The following is an 18,543-nucleotide window of genomic DNA, read 5'->3' as shown; positions in this document are numbered from 1 at the left end:
CCTCCAGTCAATCCTTGTCAACACAAAAACTGCATCTCACCATATGGATGGCACATCTTCAGTGCCCATTTTTGCTTATTCATTGCTGTATCTGCACTCTGGTGTTTAGTTTGTCATTTCTGATGAAGGGTCTTTGACCTCAAACATTATCTGTGGTTCCCTTCCACTACTGCTGAGTACCTCCAGTATTTTGCTTGTTTTGCCTATCGTATCCTCTATTTCCCAATCTCTGCATCTCAGAGCTTTGCAAATTCTTGCCAGTCAGATAATGGCATTTTCATGCTAAAATAGGCATAGAACAGTACAGGTTCTCTGGCCCACAGTATCCACTAATAACCTCTTCGAAGATTAATCAAATCCTTCCCTCCTACATAACCCTCCATTTTTCTATCCTCCAGGTGCCAATCCAAGAGTCTCTAAAAAGCCTCTAATGCATCAGCGCCCCGACCCTGGCAGAGCATTTCACACACACACACCATTACGTGTGTAAAAAAGCAACCGCTGCCATTCACCCTTTAGTGATGCCCTTTCATAGTTTCTGAGCTGCTGACTCTGTGCCCCAGTGGGGAGATATTTGTAGGGGCCAGGCAGCTGGTTCTCACCTTGTTGTCCTTCTGTTTCAGGTGAATGTGGCAACCCAGTGTGACCCCGAAGAAATCATCATCTTGTCTGACTCTGACTGAAAGTGGTCAGTTCGCCGGGAGTTCTGTAAATCAGGGAAGGGGGGGGTGGGGTGCCTGTCTCTCAGATAACTGAGGTACTATGGGATGTACGCCGCTGACAGTTCTGTTATCTGGGCTTGAATCCTGATGGGGCCAGAGGCTTGTTAATTAACTGCACTGGGCTTTACTGACTGTTTTCCCCCCCCCCCCCCCCTTTCTCCTGTCTACTGGCCTAATGCCCACTCCACTGCTCTGGGAGTGGGTTCACCAAGGAATGGTCAGTTTGTCCTGTGTTACCATAGAAGGTTGTTTTTAAAATGTGTACAAATTAATTCTCTGCCACTTCAGTGAACAATAAGACAGGGACTTCTCAGATTGAGGTGACAGAACTTTATATAAAAGAAAAGTGTTTAAAATTTGTCAACACTTGTTGCATACTTTCCAAAAATCTGAAGTGGTTTGTGCAGTAGGATAAGCAAGAAGGCATTTAAGATGGTGATGTGAAGCCTAACTTCACAGTAATGATTTACAGATCTTCCCACAATTTCAGATGTTGAAGCTTTTCCCAGAGCCTGGGGAGGGTCCTTGCCCAAGTGTGAGCTGTGCTGGTCTTGCTTTCTCACTGGCCCGATGAACAGAGCTGTCCTCTTCCAGGCTCTGGCCCCATGGGTCTGTGGGGCTCTCCCTCTCCATGGGGTATCACATGGGGCTTTGATGCTCTCTGGCCCCTAGACCACTGGAGCCTGTGCTTTTAAAGCACTGGTTGAAGGCAGGCAGTTGGCCACTTTGCCAGGGTCAGATGCACATTTGCTGGCTGTTGAGATATTGGTATCGTTGCTTACCTCGGGTGGATTTGGAGTTCGTTTTTTTTTCCAGTTTTTTTTACTAAAGGTCCCTGTAGTAGAGTTCTGTATTAAACTTCAATTTAAAAAAAATACTCATTCTTGGTCACAAAGCACTGAATTTACACCTGGAGTGCCTACTATCAAAATCCCCATCAACTTTCCTCGGCAGACTTGCCATTTTACTCCCCTCGCTGCAGTGGAGCTCCGACAAGCTGGATAATGTTCAAATGCAGTGAGACACAACAATGTAAGGGAGGGGTTTGCGCACGGTAAACAGCAAGAAAAGCAAATGCTGCCTCATAGCAGAAGTGAATGCACATTATACACTGGATGAGCCACAGTCACGTTCCTCTTTAGACCAAGTGAGAATTGGTATTGTCGAATAAAGGGCTTGTTTGCCCCTGTTCCTGAGCAGTTGCAGTGAACATCCCCTTTGATGTGCAACCAAAATGTAGGGTTGTTACCATTTGTGATGCCTGATCTGGGTGGTGTTCGTGGCCACTCTTCCTGAAGCAACAATATGGGTGAGAATTAGATTCCGGGTTTATAAAGGAATTGATATCTCAATGAAGGCCCATTCAAGGGCATTCTCCTAGATTTGCTTTCATTGGAAACTCTTGCTACCAACTGACTTCTTGTAGAACCTACCATTTTCTTACTCTAATGAGTCCTTCTCCCCCCCCCCCCCCAATCGAGGCATCCAGTGTCTCTTCCCCCAAGGGTTAACTTTAACACGAGGCCACCTCATGTGACTACCTGAAGATTAGATTGTGCACAATTGTTTCATTACTCTTCTCTGGATGGTGCTGACTTTAGACAGTGCAAAAAAAAAAGTGGTTTACATTGGGCTCTGTTGAGTTTTCAGTATTGGGTTGTTGTTCACCACACAACCCTTCTGACAGCAGTTACATGGGCTTTGCCACCTGCCCGCTAGGTCAGGTTGGCTTGCTGGCACAGGGCATGGGTGCAATTCTTAAGGGCCACTGTTAATAAGTAGTTTGGGGAAGGGACAGGTTGGTTTAGACGGGTGTGCTTGTATGTGCTGGCCTGTTTCAGAGTCTTTGTACCTCTTGAAAGGGTGATGGAAGTAGCATTCACTGGTGAAGAAGTGATGAATATTGAGTTGGAGTTGGAGTTGTCAGAGCAGCTGGCACCAACCCTCTCTACCAGCAAACTATATATCCATTTCTGCAAAGCACATATCTGATTTCTTCTGTATAGATTAGTAAAATTTCTGGCCTGTTTTAATAAATATTTTCTGATCTTTTTGACTTGCTTTCTAAGGACAGCTGTTTTAGAAAGTTTGTGGAACAGTCTGGTCGTACATCATTCATTCAGTCTCCTGTAGCAGCCTCAACGACCTTCTGTTCAACAAAGTTGGTGTTTCATTCCAGAAGCGCAATGAGACCTTGGTTAAAGGTATGTCAGATGTTTGCCCTCTCGAAATCCCTCAAACCCATTCTGCTCTGACTTGGTCAGTGAACTTACACAATACTCAGTAAAGAAATTCCTCCTGGTTTCCAATTCTTTGGTCTTCCCATATTTTCAATGTTAGGTGAGTCTTGTGTAACTGTGGCCTTTAATCCTTTGTAATCAAAGCGGATAAATTATTGTCCTCTTCCCCCAGCCCCAGTGTTACCCAACAGGTCAGACCGTATCTGAAATGACAAGAAGTTACCAACTACTCTGTAAATGCCCATGTCCCAACAACTACAAGAACAACACACAAAATGCTGCAGCAACTCAGCAGGCCAGGCAGCATTTGTGAAGGAGAATAAACAGTCAACGCTTTGGGCCGATACCCTTCATAAAAATCTATCTAGTGCACTGGCGTTGGGACCCCGAGAGGGGTGGATAGTAAACAATGTGTCCCATCTGAAAGGAGGAGGAGCTGCTCACTTTATGTGGATGGTAATGTTTTGAATTAGGAACTCCCAGTGTGGAGTTGAGAGCAACAATTAGGAGAACAATAAAAAACTGGAATGAAATGTCTTTCTTAAAGTTTACAACACACTTTTTTAAAATTCAGATTACTTTTAATTGTCTTAAGGCCATTTGTTTGCTGTCATTAAAGGTATTTTTTGAATAAGTAAATCTGGCGAAATGTCATAGGTGTCTCTAAATCATTCTTCCATTCCCAACTTCAGACTGCCCTGTCCCGATGTTTTGAACTGTACTGAATGGCTTTGTACATGGAGCTGCCACTCTTCCAGATGCTTGAGTCTGGAAGGTGCAGTAATTGCAGAAGAGAGTGTATCAATAAAGATCTACACTGAGACACTGCCGGGGGCTATCAATGATGGGGTTTGTTGTTTCCTAGCAGTCCAACAATGCTTTGATTTTCTGCAAGCCTGGTTCACTACTAGGCAGCAGTGATCCCTACCTTCCTCCTTTCTCTCTAATCCTGAGAACTAGAACACAGGCATCTGGAAGCTCTAGGAACTGGCAGGTAACGTGGGGAAAATGTGGAATTGGTCATTTTAACAGGAAATTAGTTATCTACAGAGAGAGTCCTGAGCTGCGGAGGTATCCAGGTGTCCCGAACAGTAGGAACATGTCTCACTGGGAAAGATTCCTTCAAGAATGATTAAGTCTGGTTAAGAGGGAGCTGAAGAAAAGTTTTACACCCTGAATCTGGAACTGCCCAAAAGAATGGCAAAACAGAAACTTCCCCACTAGACACGTACTTGAAATGCCAAGATGCTGATAAATGGGATGAGTACTTGGCCTGCAGGGACATGATGGGATCGGTTTTATCTGCTAACTCCACATAAGGAGTGACAAGTAATAAAAATGCAAATTTGAGATTTCTATCAGATGAAGAAATTGGAACAGAACTAGGCCATTCCATCATCATTGCTTCATTACCCCTCAACCCCATTCATCTGTTCATCTACAGACAGTTGAGGCAGCATGGGTATAGCACTGGCTGGGGCACGTCATGCCTGACCTCTGGAAGGGTCTGCGAGTCTTCAATCCCTAAGGAATGTGTCGGATGGGAAGAAACATGAGAACTCTCATCTCTGTGGCTGCTTACAATCCTTAAGACCATGAGGTATAGGATTAGAATAGGTCATTTGGCACTTTGAGTCTGCTGTGCCATTTCATCATGGCTGATCCAATCTGCTTTAGAGCATAGAAGAAAAATTGGATAGGTATATGGACAGGAAAGGAATGGAGGGTTATGGGCTGAGTGCAGGTAGGTGGGACTAGGTGAGAGTAAGTGTTCGGCACGGACTAGAAGAGCTGAGTTGGCCTGTTTCCGTGCTGTAATTGTTACATGGTTATATAGAAAACCTACAGTGCAATACAGGCCCTTTGACCCACAAAGTTGGGCCGAGCATGTCCCTACCTTAGAAATGACTAGGCTTACCTATAGCCTGTTTTACTAAGCTCTGTGTACCTACCTGAACGTCTCTTAAAAGACCCTATCGTATCTGACTCCACCACCATTGTCGGCAGCCCATTCCACATACTCACCGCTCTCTGAGTATAAAGCCTACCCCTGACATCTCCTCTGTACCTACTCCCCAGCACCTTAAACCTGTGCCCTCTTGTGGCAGCCATTTCAGCCCTGGGAAAAAGCCTCTGATTATCCACACGATCAAAGCCTCTCATCATCTTATACACCTCTATCAGGTCACCTCTCATCCTCTGTCACTCCAAGAAGAAAAGGCTGAGTTCACTCAACCAATTCTCATAAGGCATGCTCCCCAATCCAGGCAACATCCTTGTAAATCTCCTCTGCAGTCATTCTATGGTTTCCACATCCTTCCTGTAGTGAGGCAACCAGGACTGAGCACAGTGCTCCAAGTGGGGTCTAACCAGGGTCCCTTCCTGCCCTAACTGAACAAGAGCCTGTCGACATCTGCCTTCAATATACTCAATGGCGGCCTCCAAAGCTTCCTGTGGCGATAAATACCAGAAAATCCATCTCTTTGTTCCAAATGGGCATCCCTGTATTCTGAGGCTGTGTCCCCTGAGCTTAGAATCCCCTGCTACAGAAAACATTCACTCAATTGAGGCCTTTCAATATTCAATAGGCTTCAATGAGCCCCCCCCCCTCCCCCCGAGAGTGCCCAGAGCCATTAAACACTCAGATGACGCCTAATCCTGGAATCTTTTCTCTGAACCACTGAACCCTCTCCAATCTCAGCATATCCTTTCTTAGATTATAGTTGAGAGTTTAACATACAGTTAACACTCAATAATATGTTTACTACTTTAGAAGGTAGGGGGGAGGGGGGGCACAGTGACCAGGCACGAGGTCTGGTGCTGTGGCTCAAGAGCAGAGAGGTGAAGAGGGCTGCAGTAGTGTTGAGAGAGGAACAGACAAGATTCTGTGGATGTGATAGACACACCCAAGTGGTATGTTGCTTCTTAGATCTAGTGTCAGATTTTAGGGAACTTGGTAGAAGGCTGAAAAGCAGGACCTCTGGATTGCTGCCTGTGCCACACACTAGTGAGGGTAGGAATTGGCAGGTGAATGTGTGTCTGAGAAACTGGGTCAGGGGTTCCGATTTATGGATCATTGGGATCTCTTTTAGGGAAGGTGCAATCTACAAAAGGGACGCATTACACCTGAACCTGAGGGAGACCAATATCCTTCTGGGTGAATTTGCTAGAGTTGTTTGAGAGGGTTTAAACTAATTTGGTGGGGTGGGGGGAACCAAAGTGCTAGTCCTGAGGATGAGATAGTTGGTTTTCAAACAGACACTGTATAGTAAGACTCCAGGAAGGAGAGGCTGATGATATGACAAAATTGTAGTCAATAGGAAGAGTTGCAATGTAAACAGTGTTGTGGGCATCACTGAACCATGTCTGATGAAAGATTATAGCTGGGAGCTTAAAGTGGAAGCACACACATTGTAGGGAAAGGACAGGCAGAGGGAATGGTGTGGTTCTTGTAGGGAAAAAAATGAAATCATTAGAAAAATGTGACATGTTGGAAGATGTACGATCATGAGTAGAACGAAGAAACTGCAAGAGTGAGAAGACCCAGATGGGAGCTGTATGCAGACTTCCAAGATAGTAAGGATGTGGTCTACATATTTCAACAGGAGATAGAAAATGAATGCCAAAATGTGTAATGTTACAATTGTCATGGGCAGTTTCAAATTGCAGGTTGATTGGGAAAAATGGGTTGGTGCTGGTTCTCAAGAGAGGGATTTTCTAGAATGCCTGTGAGATGACAAGAGAAGTCAAAACCCAACATGAAAGCCTAAGAGAGACCATATAATAGCAAAACAGTGGGAGGTCAGAGGATCAGGAAGTTTTTAAAAACCAACATAAGACAACTAAAAAAAAACTCACCGAGAAGGAAAAAATCAAATACGAAAGTAAGCTTGCCAGTCATATGAAAGAGGATACCAAGGGTTTCTTCAGATCGATGAAGTGTAAAAGAGAGGTGAGAGTGGATATCAAACCACTGGAAAGCGACATTCAAGAGATGGTAATGGTCAACAGAAATGATGAACAAGTATTTTGCATCACTCTTCACTATGGAATACACTAACAGTATGGTGGAAGTTACAGCTGTTGGGTCATGAAGAGTGAAGTTACCATTATTAGGGAGAAGGTATTTGGGGGAACTGAAAGGTCTGAAGGTAAATAAGTCACCTGGACCAGATGATGTATACCCCAGGGTTCTGAAGAGATTGTGAAAGCATTTGTAATGATCTTTCAAAAATCACTATATTCTGTAAGATTGGAAAATTGCAAATATCCTTCCACTCTTCAAGAACTGAGAGAAGCAGAAGAAAGGAATCTATAGGCCAACCTCAGTGGTTGGGAGGATGTTGGAGTTGATTGTTAGGATGTGTTTTTGGGGTACTTAGAGGCACGTGATAAAATAGGCCATGGTCGGCATGATTTCCTCAAGGGAAAATCTTACCTGGCAAATCTGTTGCAATTATTTGAAGAAATAACAAGCAGCATAGACAAAGGAGAATCGGTTGATGTGTGCTTGGATTTTCAGAAGGCATTTAACAAGGTGCCGCACATGAGGCTGCTAAACAAGTTAAGAGCCTGTAGTATTACAGAAAAGAATTGAATTGACTTTATTACACTGAATTGACTACATCCATCATATCCTTGAGTAAAAATCTAAATGTGCAATTTATAGTAATTTAAAATAAATAGTATGTACAACAGGACAGTCAATATAACATAGAAATACAGTTGTGTCAGCATGAATTAATTAGTCTGATGGCCTGGTGGAAGAAGCTGTCCTGGAGCCTGTTGGTCCTGGCTTTTATGCTGCAGTTACGGATGGTAGCAGCTGGAATAGATTGTGGTTGGGGTGACTCGGGTCCCTAATGATCCTATGGGCCTTTTTTCCACTCCTGTCTTTGTAAGTGTCCTGAATCGTGGGAAGTTCACAACTACAGAAGTGCTGGGCTGTTCGTACCACTCTCTGCAGAGTCCTGTGATTGAGGGAAGTACAGTTCCCATACCAGGCAGTGATGCAGCCAGTTGGGATGTTCTCAATTGTTCCCCTGTAGAAAGTCCTTAGGACATGGGAGCCCATACCAAATTTCTTCAACCATTGGATGTGAAAGAGGCACCACACAGCCGGTATGTACAGACCATGTGAGATCCTCAGTAGTGTGTATGTCAAGGAACCATTCACCCTCTCATCCCCAGGTCCATTGACGTCATTGGGGATTAGTCTGTCTCCATTCCTCTTGTAGTTCACAACCAGCTCCTTTGTTTTTGTGACATTGAAGGAGAGGTTGTTTTCTTGACACCACTGTGTCAGGGTGATGAGTTCTTCTCTGTAGGCTGCCTCATTACTATTTGAGATTAGGCCAATCAATGTAGTATCGTCAGCAGATACCAGCATGGATAAAGCAGTGGCTGATTGCCAAGAGGAAAAGAGTGGGAATAAAGTGAGCTTTTTCTGGTTGGCTGTTAGTGACTTGTGGTATTGATTTTGAGTTATATGTCAGTGATTTGGATGATGAAATTTATATTATCTTCTTTCTGATATTTTTATTAATTTACATAACAGAATACAGAGTACAAGAAAAAATATATATCAATACATTGTACCAAATCACATATAAAGACTCCTTACCCTATATTCATACAGATTAATTAATTTGTAACATTGAAATATAGTAATATTATTATTAAAAAATCTAACCCACTACCAAGACTGAAGCTGATTAGTGAAGAAAAAAAAAGGAAAAAAAATAGTTATTAAATGTGCTTTAACAGCAAATCAAAGGTTTTGAAAATAATTCAGAAAAGGTCCACACAATGTTTGAAAGTCTTGACTAGATTCAGAAATTGAACATCGAATCTTCTCTAAATTTAAACATGACATCACATCATGTAACCATTGGACATCAATAGGAGGGGCCGTATTTTTCCATTTAAGCAATAGCAATAGCAAGAGAAATAAGTCAAAATGTGCAAACCAAATGACTCCAAAATAATACCCTTTCCTCCAACAATACCAAATAAAGCAGTCAAAGGATTAGGCTTAAGGTATTGAGAAAGTTTAAAATACTTCTTTTCAATATTTTCCAAGTCTCAGGTATGTCCAAAACATATGAATGTTTTGAAGGAGAGAAAACATCTGAATGAGAGAAAACCTCAATAAGCCAAAGTATTTTCAGAATTATGTCCAAATTCTTATAGTGTGTTTAACTGCCAGATTATCAGTTAATTTACTCAGAGACAAAGGAAGTGAGGATCCAAGAAGAGAAATAATAGAGAATTTATTAACAGAGTTAGCTTTAAAAACACCACATCGGACAATCCTCACGATTAATGTAATATAACCAAAATGTAAGATTTCTTATATTAACTGCCCATTAATAAAATCTAAAGTTTGGTAAGGCTAATCCTCCATGCTTTTTATCTTTCTGAAGGTGAATTTTATTTAATCTAGAATGCTTATTCTATATATAAGAAGATATAATAGAGTCAAGAGAATCAAAAAAAGATTTAGGAATAAAAACGGGCAATGTCTGAGAAAGTTATATAAATTTAGGTAATATATTCATTTGGCAGAGTTAATTCGGCCAATCAGCGATAACGAAAGAAGGGACCAATTTGATAGTATCCTTTTTACGTGATTCAATAGGGTAAGAAACTTTTCTTTAAATAGACACTTACAGTTTTTAGTGATTGTTACACCTAAGTAGGTAAATTGGTTTCTTACAATTTTAAAAGGAAGGTTAGAATTTGTTGGTATCAAATAATTCAAAGGGAAAAATTCACTTTTATGTAGGTTTAATATATAACCTGAGAACTGGCTAAAACAGGAGAGTAAAGAAAGCACATGGGGTAATGAAGTCTCAACATTAGAAATAAATAGCAGCAGATCATCAGCGTAAAGCAAGACTTAATTAACAGTGTTTCTCCTTAAAATACCTGTGATACCATTAGATTCTCGAAAGGCAATGGCTAAGGGTTCTAAGGCCAGATCAAAAAGCAAAGGGCTCAGTGGACAGCCTTGTCTAGTGCCACGTTGAAGCTTAAATGGTTTGGAATTATGAGAATCAGTGATAACCCTTCTGTGACTAGTGGTGTGCCACAGGGATCAGTGCTGGGTCCATTGTTATTTGTCATCTATATCAATGATCTGCATGATAATGTGGTAAATTGGATCAGCAAGTTTGCTGATGATACAAAGATTGGAGATGTAGTGGACAGTGAGGAACGTTTTCAAAGCTTGCAGAGGGATTTGGACCAGCAGGAAAAATGGCAAACACAAGGAAATCTGCAGATGCTGGAAATTCAAACAACACACACAAAGTGCTGGTGGAACACAGCAGGCCAGGCAGCATCTATTGGGAGAAGCGCTGTCGATGTTTCAGGCCGAGACCCTTCGTCAGGACTAACCTAAAGGAAAGATATTAAGAGATTTCAGTAGTTGGGGGAGGGGGAAATGCGAAATGATAGGAGAAGACCGGAGGGGGTGGGATGAAGCTGAGAGCTGGAGAAGGGACGGGAGGCCTCGGGAGAGAGAAAGGAGGGGGGGAGCAGCAGAGGGAGGTGGAGAACAGGCAGAGTGATGGGCAGAGAGAGAGAGAGAAAAACAAACAATATGTCAGGGATGGGGTAAGAAGGGGAGGAGGGGCATTAACAGAAGTTAGAGAAATCAATGTTCATTCCATCAGGTTGGAGGCTACCCAGCCGGTATATAAAGTGTTGTTCCTCCAACCTGAGTGTGGCTTCATCTTGACAGAAGAGGAGGCCGTGGATAGACATATCAGAATGGGAATGGGACGTGGAAATTAAATGTGTGACCACTGGGAGATCCTGTTTTCTCTGGCGGACCGAGCATAGGTGTTCAGCGAAACGGTCTCCCAGTCTGCGTCGGGTCTCACCAATATATAAAAGGCCACACCGGGAGCACCGGACGCAGTATACCACACCAGCCGACTCACAGGTGAAGTGTCGCCTCACCTGTAAGGACTGTCTGGGGCCCTGAATGGTGGTGAGGGAGGAAGTGTAAGGGCAGGTGTAGCACTTGTTCTGTTTACAAGGCTGTGCCAGGAGGGAGATCGGTGGGAAGGGATGGGGGGGGGGGGAATGAGTGGATAAGGGAGTCGAGTAGGGAGCAATCCCAGCGAAAAGCAGAAAGAGGCGGGGAGGGAAAGATGTGCTCGGTAATGGGATCCCGTTGGAGGTGGAGGAAGTTACGGAGAATTATATGTTGGACCTGGAGGCTGGTGGGGTGGTAGGTAAGGGCAAGGGGAACTCTATCCCGAGTGGGGTGAGGGGAAATGGGAGAGATGCGTTTGAGAGCAGAGTTGATGGTGGAAGAAGGGAAGCCACTTTGTTTAAAAAGGGAAGACAACTCCTTCGTCCTGGAATGAAAAGCCTCATCCTGAGAGCAGATGCAGTGGAGACGGAGGAATTGTGAGAAGGGGATGACATTTTTGCAAGAGACAGGGTGGGAAGAGGAATAGTCCAGGTAGCTGTGAGAGTCTGTGGGCTTATAGTAGATATCAGTAGATAGGCCGTCTCCAGAGATGGAGTCAGAAAGATCAAGAAAGGGGAGGGAGGTGTCGGAAATGGACCAGGTAAATTTGAGGGCAGGGTAAAAGCTGGAGGCAAAGTTAATGAAGTCAACGAGCTCAGCATGTGTGCAGGAGGCAGCGCCAATGCAGTCGTCGATGTAGCGAAGAAAAAGAGGGGGGCGGATACCGTACAGACTTGGAACATGGACTGTTCCACAAAGCCAACAAAAAGGCAGGCATAACTGGGACCCATACGTGTGCCCATGGTCACACCCTTGGTTTGGAGGAAGTGGGAAGAGTCAAAGGAGAAATTATTGAGAGTAAGAACTAATTCTGCTAGACGGAGGAGAGTGATGGTAGAGGGGAAGTGGTTAGGTCTGGAACCCAAAGAGAAGCGAAGAGCTTTGAGACCTTCCTGGTGGAGGATGGAGGTATATAGGGACTGGACGTCCATGGTGAAAATAAGACGGAGGGGGCCAGGGAACTTAAAATCATTGAAAAAATTCAAAGCATGAGAAATGTCACGAACATAGGTGGGAAGAGATTGAACAAGGGGGGATAAGACAGTGTCAAGGTATGCAGAAATGAGTTCAGTGGGGCAGGAACAAGCTGAGACAATAGGTCTACCTGGACAGGCAGGTTTGTTGATCTTGGGTAGGAGGTAGAAACGGGAAGTGTAGGGTGTGGGAACTATGAGGTTGGTGGCAGTGGATGGGAGATCCCCAGAGCTGATAAGGTTGGTGATGGTATAGGAGACAGTGGCCTGGTTCTCCTTAGTGGGGTCATGATCTAGGGGTAAATAAGAGGAGGTATCAGAGAGTTGTCGCTGTGCCTCGGCCAGGTAGAGGTCAGTACGCAGGGCAGAAACAGCTCCCCCCTTATCAACAGGTTTTATGGTGAGGTTAGGATTGGTGCGGAGGGAGCGGAGAGCAGAGCGTTCGGAAGGAGTGAGGTTGGAATTGGAACAGGGTGTGGTGAAGTCGAGACGGTTGATGTCCCGTCGGCAATTAGCAATAAAGAGATCCAGAGCAGGCAGAAGACCAGAACGGAGTGTCCATGAAGAGGAGGAGGGTTGAAGACGAGAGAAGGGGCCATCGGTGGGAGTAGGACAGTCCTTGTCATAGAAGTAAGCTTGGAGACGGAGCCGCAGCCGGCGGAAGAAGAGTTCAGCGTCATGGTGTACGCGGAACTCGCCGAGGTGTGGGCGAAGTGCGACAAAGCTGAGGCCCTTACTGAGGACAGAGCGCTCTGCCTCAGAGAGTTGAAGGTCGGAGGGAATGGTAAAGACCCGGCACGGATGAGGGATGGGATCAGAGGGGGGAGGGAGGCTGGTAGTGTCAGTGGAGAGGGAAGGGTTGGGGTGAGAGGAAGATGGAACCTCTGAGGGCCCAGGAGCTGATGATGGGATCTGAGGGAGAGGGGATTGCAAAGTGGTGGGGGAAGGGGAGACGGGAGTCACAATCGCAGCATGCGAAGACCCGGTCTGGAGTTCAAGGCTGGAGTTGCAGTCAGTGGCTGCTCAATCGCTTTGAAGCTGTCCACGGTCGTGGGAACCCGCGTTGATGGTGCTGGAGTCCGGGTTTTCAATATGCCCTGGGTCGCTGGGGCAGCCGAGATCGACGGTCGGAGCGAATCCACGGTCGTGGGAACCCGCGTTGATGGTGCTGGAGTCCGGGTTTTCAATATGCCCTGGGTCGCTGGGGCAGCCGAGATCGACGGTCGGAGCGAATCCACGGTCGTGGGAACCCGCGTTGATGGTGCTGGAGTCCGGGTTTTCAATATGCCCTGGGTCGCTGGGGCAGCCGAGATCGACGGTCGGAGCGAATCCACGGTCGTGGGAACCCGCGGTGATGGTGCTGGAGTCCGGGTTTTCAATATGCCCTGGGTTGCTGGGGCAGCCGGGGCCGGGATAGGAAGTCCATTCTCTGGGGTCTGCAGATCCTTGCAGGACGTGATAAAATCAAAGAACCGACGATTGCATGCATGGATCCGACGGAGGATGAAATAACGGACAGGTCCATCGCAAACGGAGAGAAAGGTGTCCCGGAGACGTGGAAGGGATTGTGATGGGGACGCCAGGTACCTTCTCATGGCGGAGAGTGTCGACGAGAGAAACAACGGGAGGCAGAGTCAATAAATGTGAGTACCTGGGATCCTCAAAAGGTCCAAATTGAGAAGCTGGAAAACGGATCCTGAAGCCAATCGGAGTCGGTTGGCGGCGGAGACACGTTCCAAGGAAGGCAGTCGATCTCGGCTGCCCCAGCAACCCAGGGCATATTCAAAACCATCAATGCACAAAATGCTGGTGGAACACAGCAGGCCAGGCAGCATCTACAGGGAGAAGCACTGTCGATGTTTCGGACCGAGACCCTTCGTCAGGACAGACAACACACACAATGCTGGTGGAACACAGCAGGCCAGGCAGCATCTATAGGGAGAAGCACTGTAGATGTTTCGGACCGAGACCCTTCGTCAGGACAGACAACACACACAATGCTGGTGGAACACAGCAGGCCAGGCAGCATCTATAGGGAGAAGCACTGTCGACGTTTCGGGCCGAGACCCTTCGTCAGGACTAACTGAAAGAAAAGATAGTAAGAGATTTGAAAGTAGGAGGGGAAGGGGGAAATCTGAAATGATAGAAGTCAGGAGGGAGTGGGTGAAGCTAAGAGCTGGAAAGGTGATTGGCAAAAGGGATACAGAGCTGGAGAAGGGAAAGGATCATGGGACGGGAGGCCTCGGGAGAAAGAAAAGGGGAGGGGAGCACCAGGCAAAGAGTTATGGGCAGAGAGAAAAAAAAGGAGGGGGAAAAATAAATAAATCAGGGATGGGGTAAGAAGGGGAGGAGGGGCATTAACAGAAGTTAGGGAAATCAATGTTCATGCCATCAGGTTGGAGGCTACCCAGCCGGTATATAAGGTGTTGTTACTCCAACCTGAGTGTGGCTTCATCTTGACGGTAGAGGAGGCCATGGGTAGACATATCAGAATGGGAATGGCCATTGGGAGATCCAGCTTTCTCTGGTGGACAGAGCGTAGGTGTTCAGCGAAATGGTCTCCCAGTCTGCGTCAGGTCTCACCACACCAGTCGACTCACAGGTGAAGTATCGCCTCACCTGGAGGGACTGTCTGAGGCCCTGAATGGTGGTGAAGGAGGAAGTGTAAGGGCAGGTGTAGCACTTGTTCGGCTTACAAGGATAAGTGCCAGGAGGGAGATCGGTGGGAAGGGATGGGAGGGATGAATGGACAAAGGAGTCGTGTAGGGAGCGATCCCTGCGGAAAGCAGAAAGGGGGCAGGGAAAGATGTGATCCCGAGTGGGGTAAGGGCAGATGTGCGTGAAATGGGAGAGATGCGTTTGAGAGCAGAGTTGATGGTGGAAGAAGGGAAGCCCCTTTGTTTAAAAAAGGAAGACAACTCCTTCGTCCTGGAATGAAAAGCCTCATCCTGAGAGCAGATGCGGCAGAGACAGAGGAATTGCAAGAAGGGGATGGCATTTTTGCAAGAGACAGGGTGGGAAGAGGAATAGTCCAGGTAGCTGTGAGAGTCTGTAGGCTTTTCGTAGACATCAGTAGATAAGCTGTCTCCATCTCCTTCTGGTGCTCCCCTCCCACCTTTCTTTCTCCCTGGGCCTCCCGTCCCATGATCCTTTCCCTTCTCCACCTCTGTATCCCTTTTGCCAATCACCTTTCCAGCTCTTAGCTTCACCCCTTCCCCTCCTGACTTCTATCATTTTAGATTTCCCCTTCCCCCTCCTACTTTCAAATCTCTTACTATCTCTTCTTTCAGTTAGTCCTGACGAAGGGTCTCGGCCCGAAACATTGACAGTGCTTCTCCCAATAGATGCTGCCTGGCCTGCTGTGTTCCACCAGCATTTTGTGTGTTGCTTGAATTTCCAGCATTTGAAGATTTCCTCATGTATGCATTTTTTAAATAACCTCTTCATGTTCCTTTATCTTCTTATCATGCTCAGTTAGAATTGCTTGAATATCTTCTGATTTTATACCTATTTGTTTAACTTCAGCGCTGATTTGTTGTGAATCAGCTGACACTTATTTTCTGAATTATTGAAACTCCTCAGTAAGCTTTTGAATTGAGCCCGTAATATCTTCCAAAGCTGCTTTTGTAGTCATAGTAATATAATAACCTGTCTAACAGTAGTATTTCAAAAGGTTGGAGACAGAAGTAAGGAGCACGAGCAGAGAGCTGTTTACTGCATCAGTGGCCAGCAGGCAAACTCAGAGAAATCATTCCCAGTGAGACACGTCCCTACTGTTTGGGACACCTGGATACCTCTGCAGCTCAGGACTCTCTCTGTAGATAACTAGTTTCCTTCATTAGAAATTTCCTGTTAAAATGACCAATTCCACACTTCCCCACGTTATCTGCCAGTTCACAGAGCTTCCTGTATTGGCTGTTCTAGTTCTCGGGAGTAAAAGGGAGGAAAGTAGGGACAGATTTGGAGAATGAGCAAAGAAGAAGTGTCAGTCATTAAGAAATAAAAGGGTAGACTATTTTCTAAATGGAAAGAAAATCCATTTTTCATCCCACTGGCAAATTAGTTTAAACTCCTAAACAACTCTAGCAAACCTGCCCACAAGATAATGGTCCCTTTTGTACATGTCATACCTTCCCCCGAAGAGATCCTAATGATCCTTAAGTCTGAACCGCTGACCCCTGCATCAGTTCCTCAGCCACACATTCACCTGCCAAGTCATCCTTTCCCTCACTGGTGCGTGGCAGAACTCCAGAGATTACAACCTTGGAGGTCCTGCTTTTCAGCTTTCTGGCTGATCCCTGAAAATATCTGTTCAGTACCTCCTCACCTTTCCCAGCCATATCACTGGCGCCATTATGTACCAAGATTTGTTTTGCTCATCCTCCCCTTTTAGAATGCTGCGGATCTGATCTGAGATGCCCCTGATCTGGGCACCTGGGATCTCTCATGTACACAGAATCTCATCTTGATTCCTTTTTGGAATCTCTTATCACTATCCTTGTCACCTCTTTTCTGAGCAGAGACCCGGTCACTGCGGCTTCCTCCCACAGGACTATGCCCCTCCATAGTTTTTAAAATGGTATACTTATTATTGAGGTGAACGGTCAGAAGGAGACTCTGCACTGGCTGCCCATTTCCATTCCTTCTCTTGACAGTCACCCAGCTACTTGTCACCTGCAACCTAGGGGCCGCTATCTCCCTGTAGCTCCTATCAACCTCCTCCTCATTTTCCCTACGAGCTGAAGGTCATCAAGCTGCAGTTTGGTGATCTGGTGCAGGTGTGGCTGCATCTCACACACAGAACATAACAAAGCTCCTGGAGCCATTCTCACTGCACTCACAAGGAATTAAGAATCAAGAAGGAAAAAAATTACCAGATACTTACCTTGCCCAGGCCTGGCCAACTCACAGAACACCCACTCTTCTTGCCCCGCCTTATTTTTATTTGCCCTTTGTAATAATTCCCATTCACTGATTGGGTGCATTCCAAACTCGGAAAATTGCTGCAAAGCTTTGCTTTTTATATCTTAAATTTCAGACTTGTGTGAATGTACTGCGTCACCAATTAGGTGCAATCCGATCCTCTCATTCCATGGCTTCACCTCTCATCCGCTCCTAGGAAACCACGCACAGCTTTCAGCCTACAACCTCCAAATTTCTAGCAAGGACTTTTATTTGTAAAATAGAACTATTTATTTAAGCAAATTAGATATAACTGCAGACAAAGGGAATAAATGTGATTGACATTGTTGAGGTAAATTCTTTATGTGCCATACTTGCACCCATCGTGCACAAAAGCAGCAGGCGATGTTTGAAAAGGCACTTTTCATTCTTGACAGCCCGATTTCATTTGAGGGTTGATAAAAGAGAGATATTGTGGCGCCCAGTCACTGGATGACAGCAGCTAAAACATCTCCTCACATTAATGTTCACATGCGCCTCAAGCTACGGGACTTGATCCCAGCTTTGGGCTGGCCTGCTGCTGCTCAGGACAGTGATACCGAGCAACTGCTGCAGCCCACAGATAACACACGTTTTCTCCAATGTCACACCTTACCTGCTGAGAATGGACAGATTTGCTGGATGTGTGTTAGACAACAACAGCAAGGTTTATGGGACCTGTGGAGAAGCAAAGGCCTGGATTAGAATCAGTTCACTGCAGAGTTGAGGGGGAAGTCTGCCAGTTTCCTCAACTGGAAACCTGCCACTCTGAGCAAAGATCACCATCTATTTCATATCAGGAGCCTGATGCAGGTTACTCTGGAGAGAATGGAACTGTTGACAGTAACAATCATATAATCTGATTGGGAAGCTCCTGCCAAAGTGCTCCATTTGTAAACATGGGGACTGTGCAAGTTTGGTTGAAGATGAAACAGATTACAACGACATTCCTAAGAGCAAGTTGCTATGTGTATTAACTGGCTGCCGCATTGGGGCATTGTCCCTGCCGCCAGCAGTTGCCCTCTCTCCCCACCCCCACCCCACAGCATTCCTAAACATTCTGTCCACAGGAGCTTCATGTTCAAACTCAATCTTCTTATCAAGGCAGCCAAGAACCACCGAGATGATGTTCTGAGCCATTTCGACGGGTTTAATTACACTTCAGTCCATTGGTTGTTCATCTTCCTCTTTGTCATGCTCTTCCTCACTTTCTTCATCTTCTTGGCAGACGCTCTGCAGGGCAAATGGAAAAACAAAAACACAGAACAGATTTAAAACAGGAAGACAGCCCTGCCATTGTGCAGCCAGTAAACCCAGCAAAAGAGAAACTACGGTCTGCAGCGTCTGGGGGGCGGGGAGGGAAAGCAGATTTCAGGTCAGGACCGTGGCCAGGCCCTTTCCTTTATCTGCACAAAGCTGATGCTATTACTCTCCCAAAATCAAGCCTCCATTGGCTGATCTTTTCCTGTGAAACGTTAGGTGCCACAGAAACGTAGTGATGAGCTTGACACTATTACTGTACAGTTCAGAGTTCAGTCTGGCTGCTCCAGTTCGCTCCCACAGTCCAGAGGTATACCGGTTCGTAATTTAATTGGCCGTTGGAAACATTAATTCCAAAC

At 45.7% G+C, this 18,543-nt stretch overlaps 2 protein-coding genes across 9 annotated transcripts in view; one reads left to right on the top strand and one right to left on the bottom strand.

The window, feature by feature from the left end:
- daxx (death-domain associated protein) overlaps nucleotides 1-3,499 on the top strand; it is a 59,113-nt gene extending 55,614 nt beyond the window's left edge. For all 3 annotated transcript variants that reach the window (XM_059957518.1, XM_059957517.1, XM_059957515.1), the window contains one exon: nucleotides 624-3,499. In XM_059957518.1, the coding sequence (XP_059813501.1) occupies nucleotides 624-627 (4 nt within the window). In that variant the 3' untranslated portion in view covers nucleotides 628-3,499. The remainder of the gene's footprint in view (nucleotides 1-623) is intronic.
- A 13,629-nt stretch (nucleotides 3,500-17,128) lies between these two features.
- LOC132385439 (uncharacterized) overlaps nucleotides 17,129-18,543 on the bottom strand; it is a 234,833-nt gene continuing 233,418 nt past the window's right edge. For 4 of the 6 annotated variants that reach the window (XM_059957511.1, XM_059957510.1, XM_059957512.1 and 1 more), the window contains one exon: nucleotides 17,131-18,157. In XM_059957511.1, the coding sequence (XP_059813494.1) occupies nucleotides 18,086-18,157 (72 nt within the window). In that variant the 3' untranslated portion in view covers nucleotides 17,131-18,085. Of the gene's footprint in view, nucleotides 18,158-18,543 lie in introns of all 6 variants that reach the window. The other 2 variants (XM_059957513.1, XM_059957514.1) reach the window with 2 other exon arrangements.

Source organism: Hypanus sabinus (assembly GCF_030144855.1).
Source record: "Hypanus sabinus isolate sHypSab1 chromosome 5 unlocalized genomic scaffold, sHypSab1.hap1 SUPER_5_unloc_2, whole genome shotgun sequence".
Classification (NCBI taxonomy): Eukaryota; Metazoa; Chordata; class Chondrichthyes; order Myliobatiformes; family Dasyatidae; genus Hypanus; species Hypanus sabinus.
The sequence above is the reverse complement of the archived record's forward strand: the minus strand, read 5'-3'. Positions and strand labels throughout refer to the sequence as shown.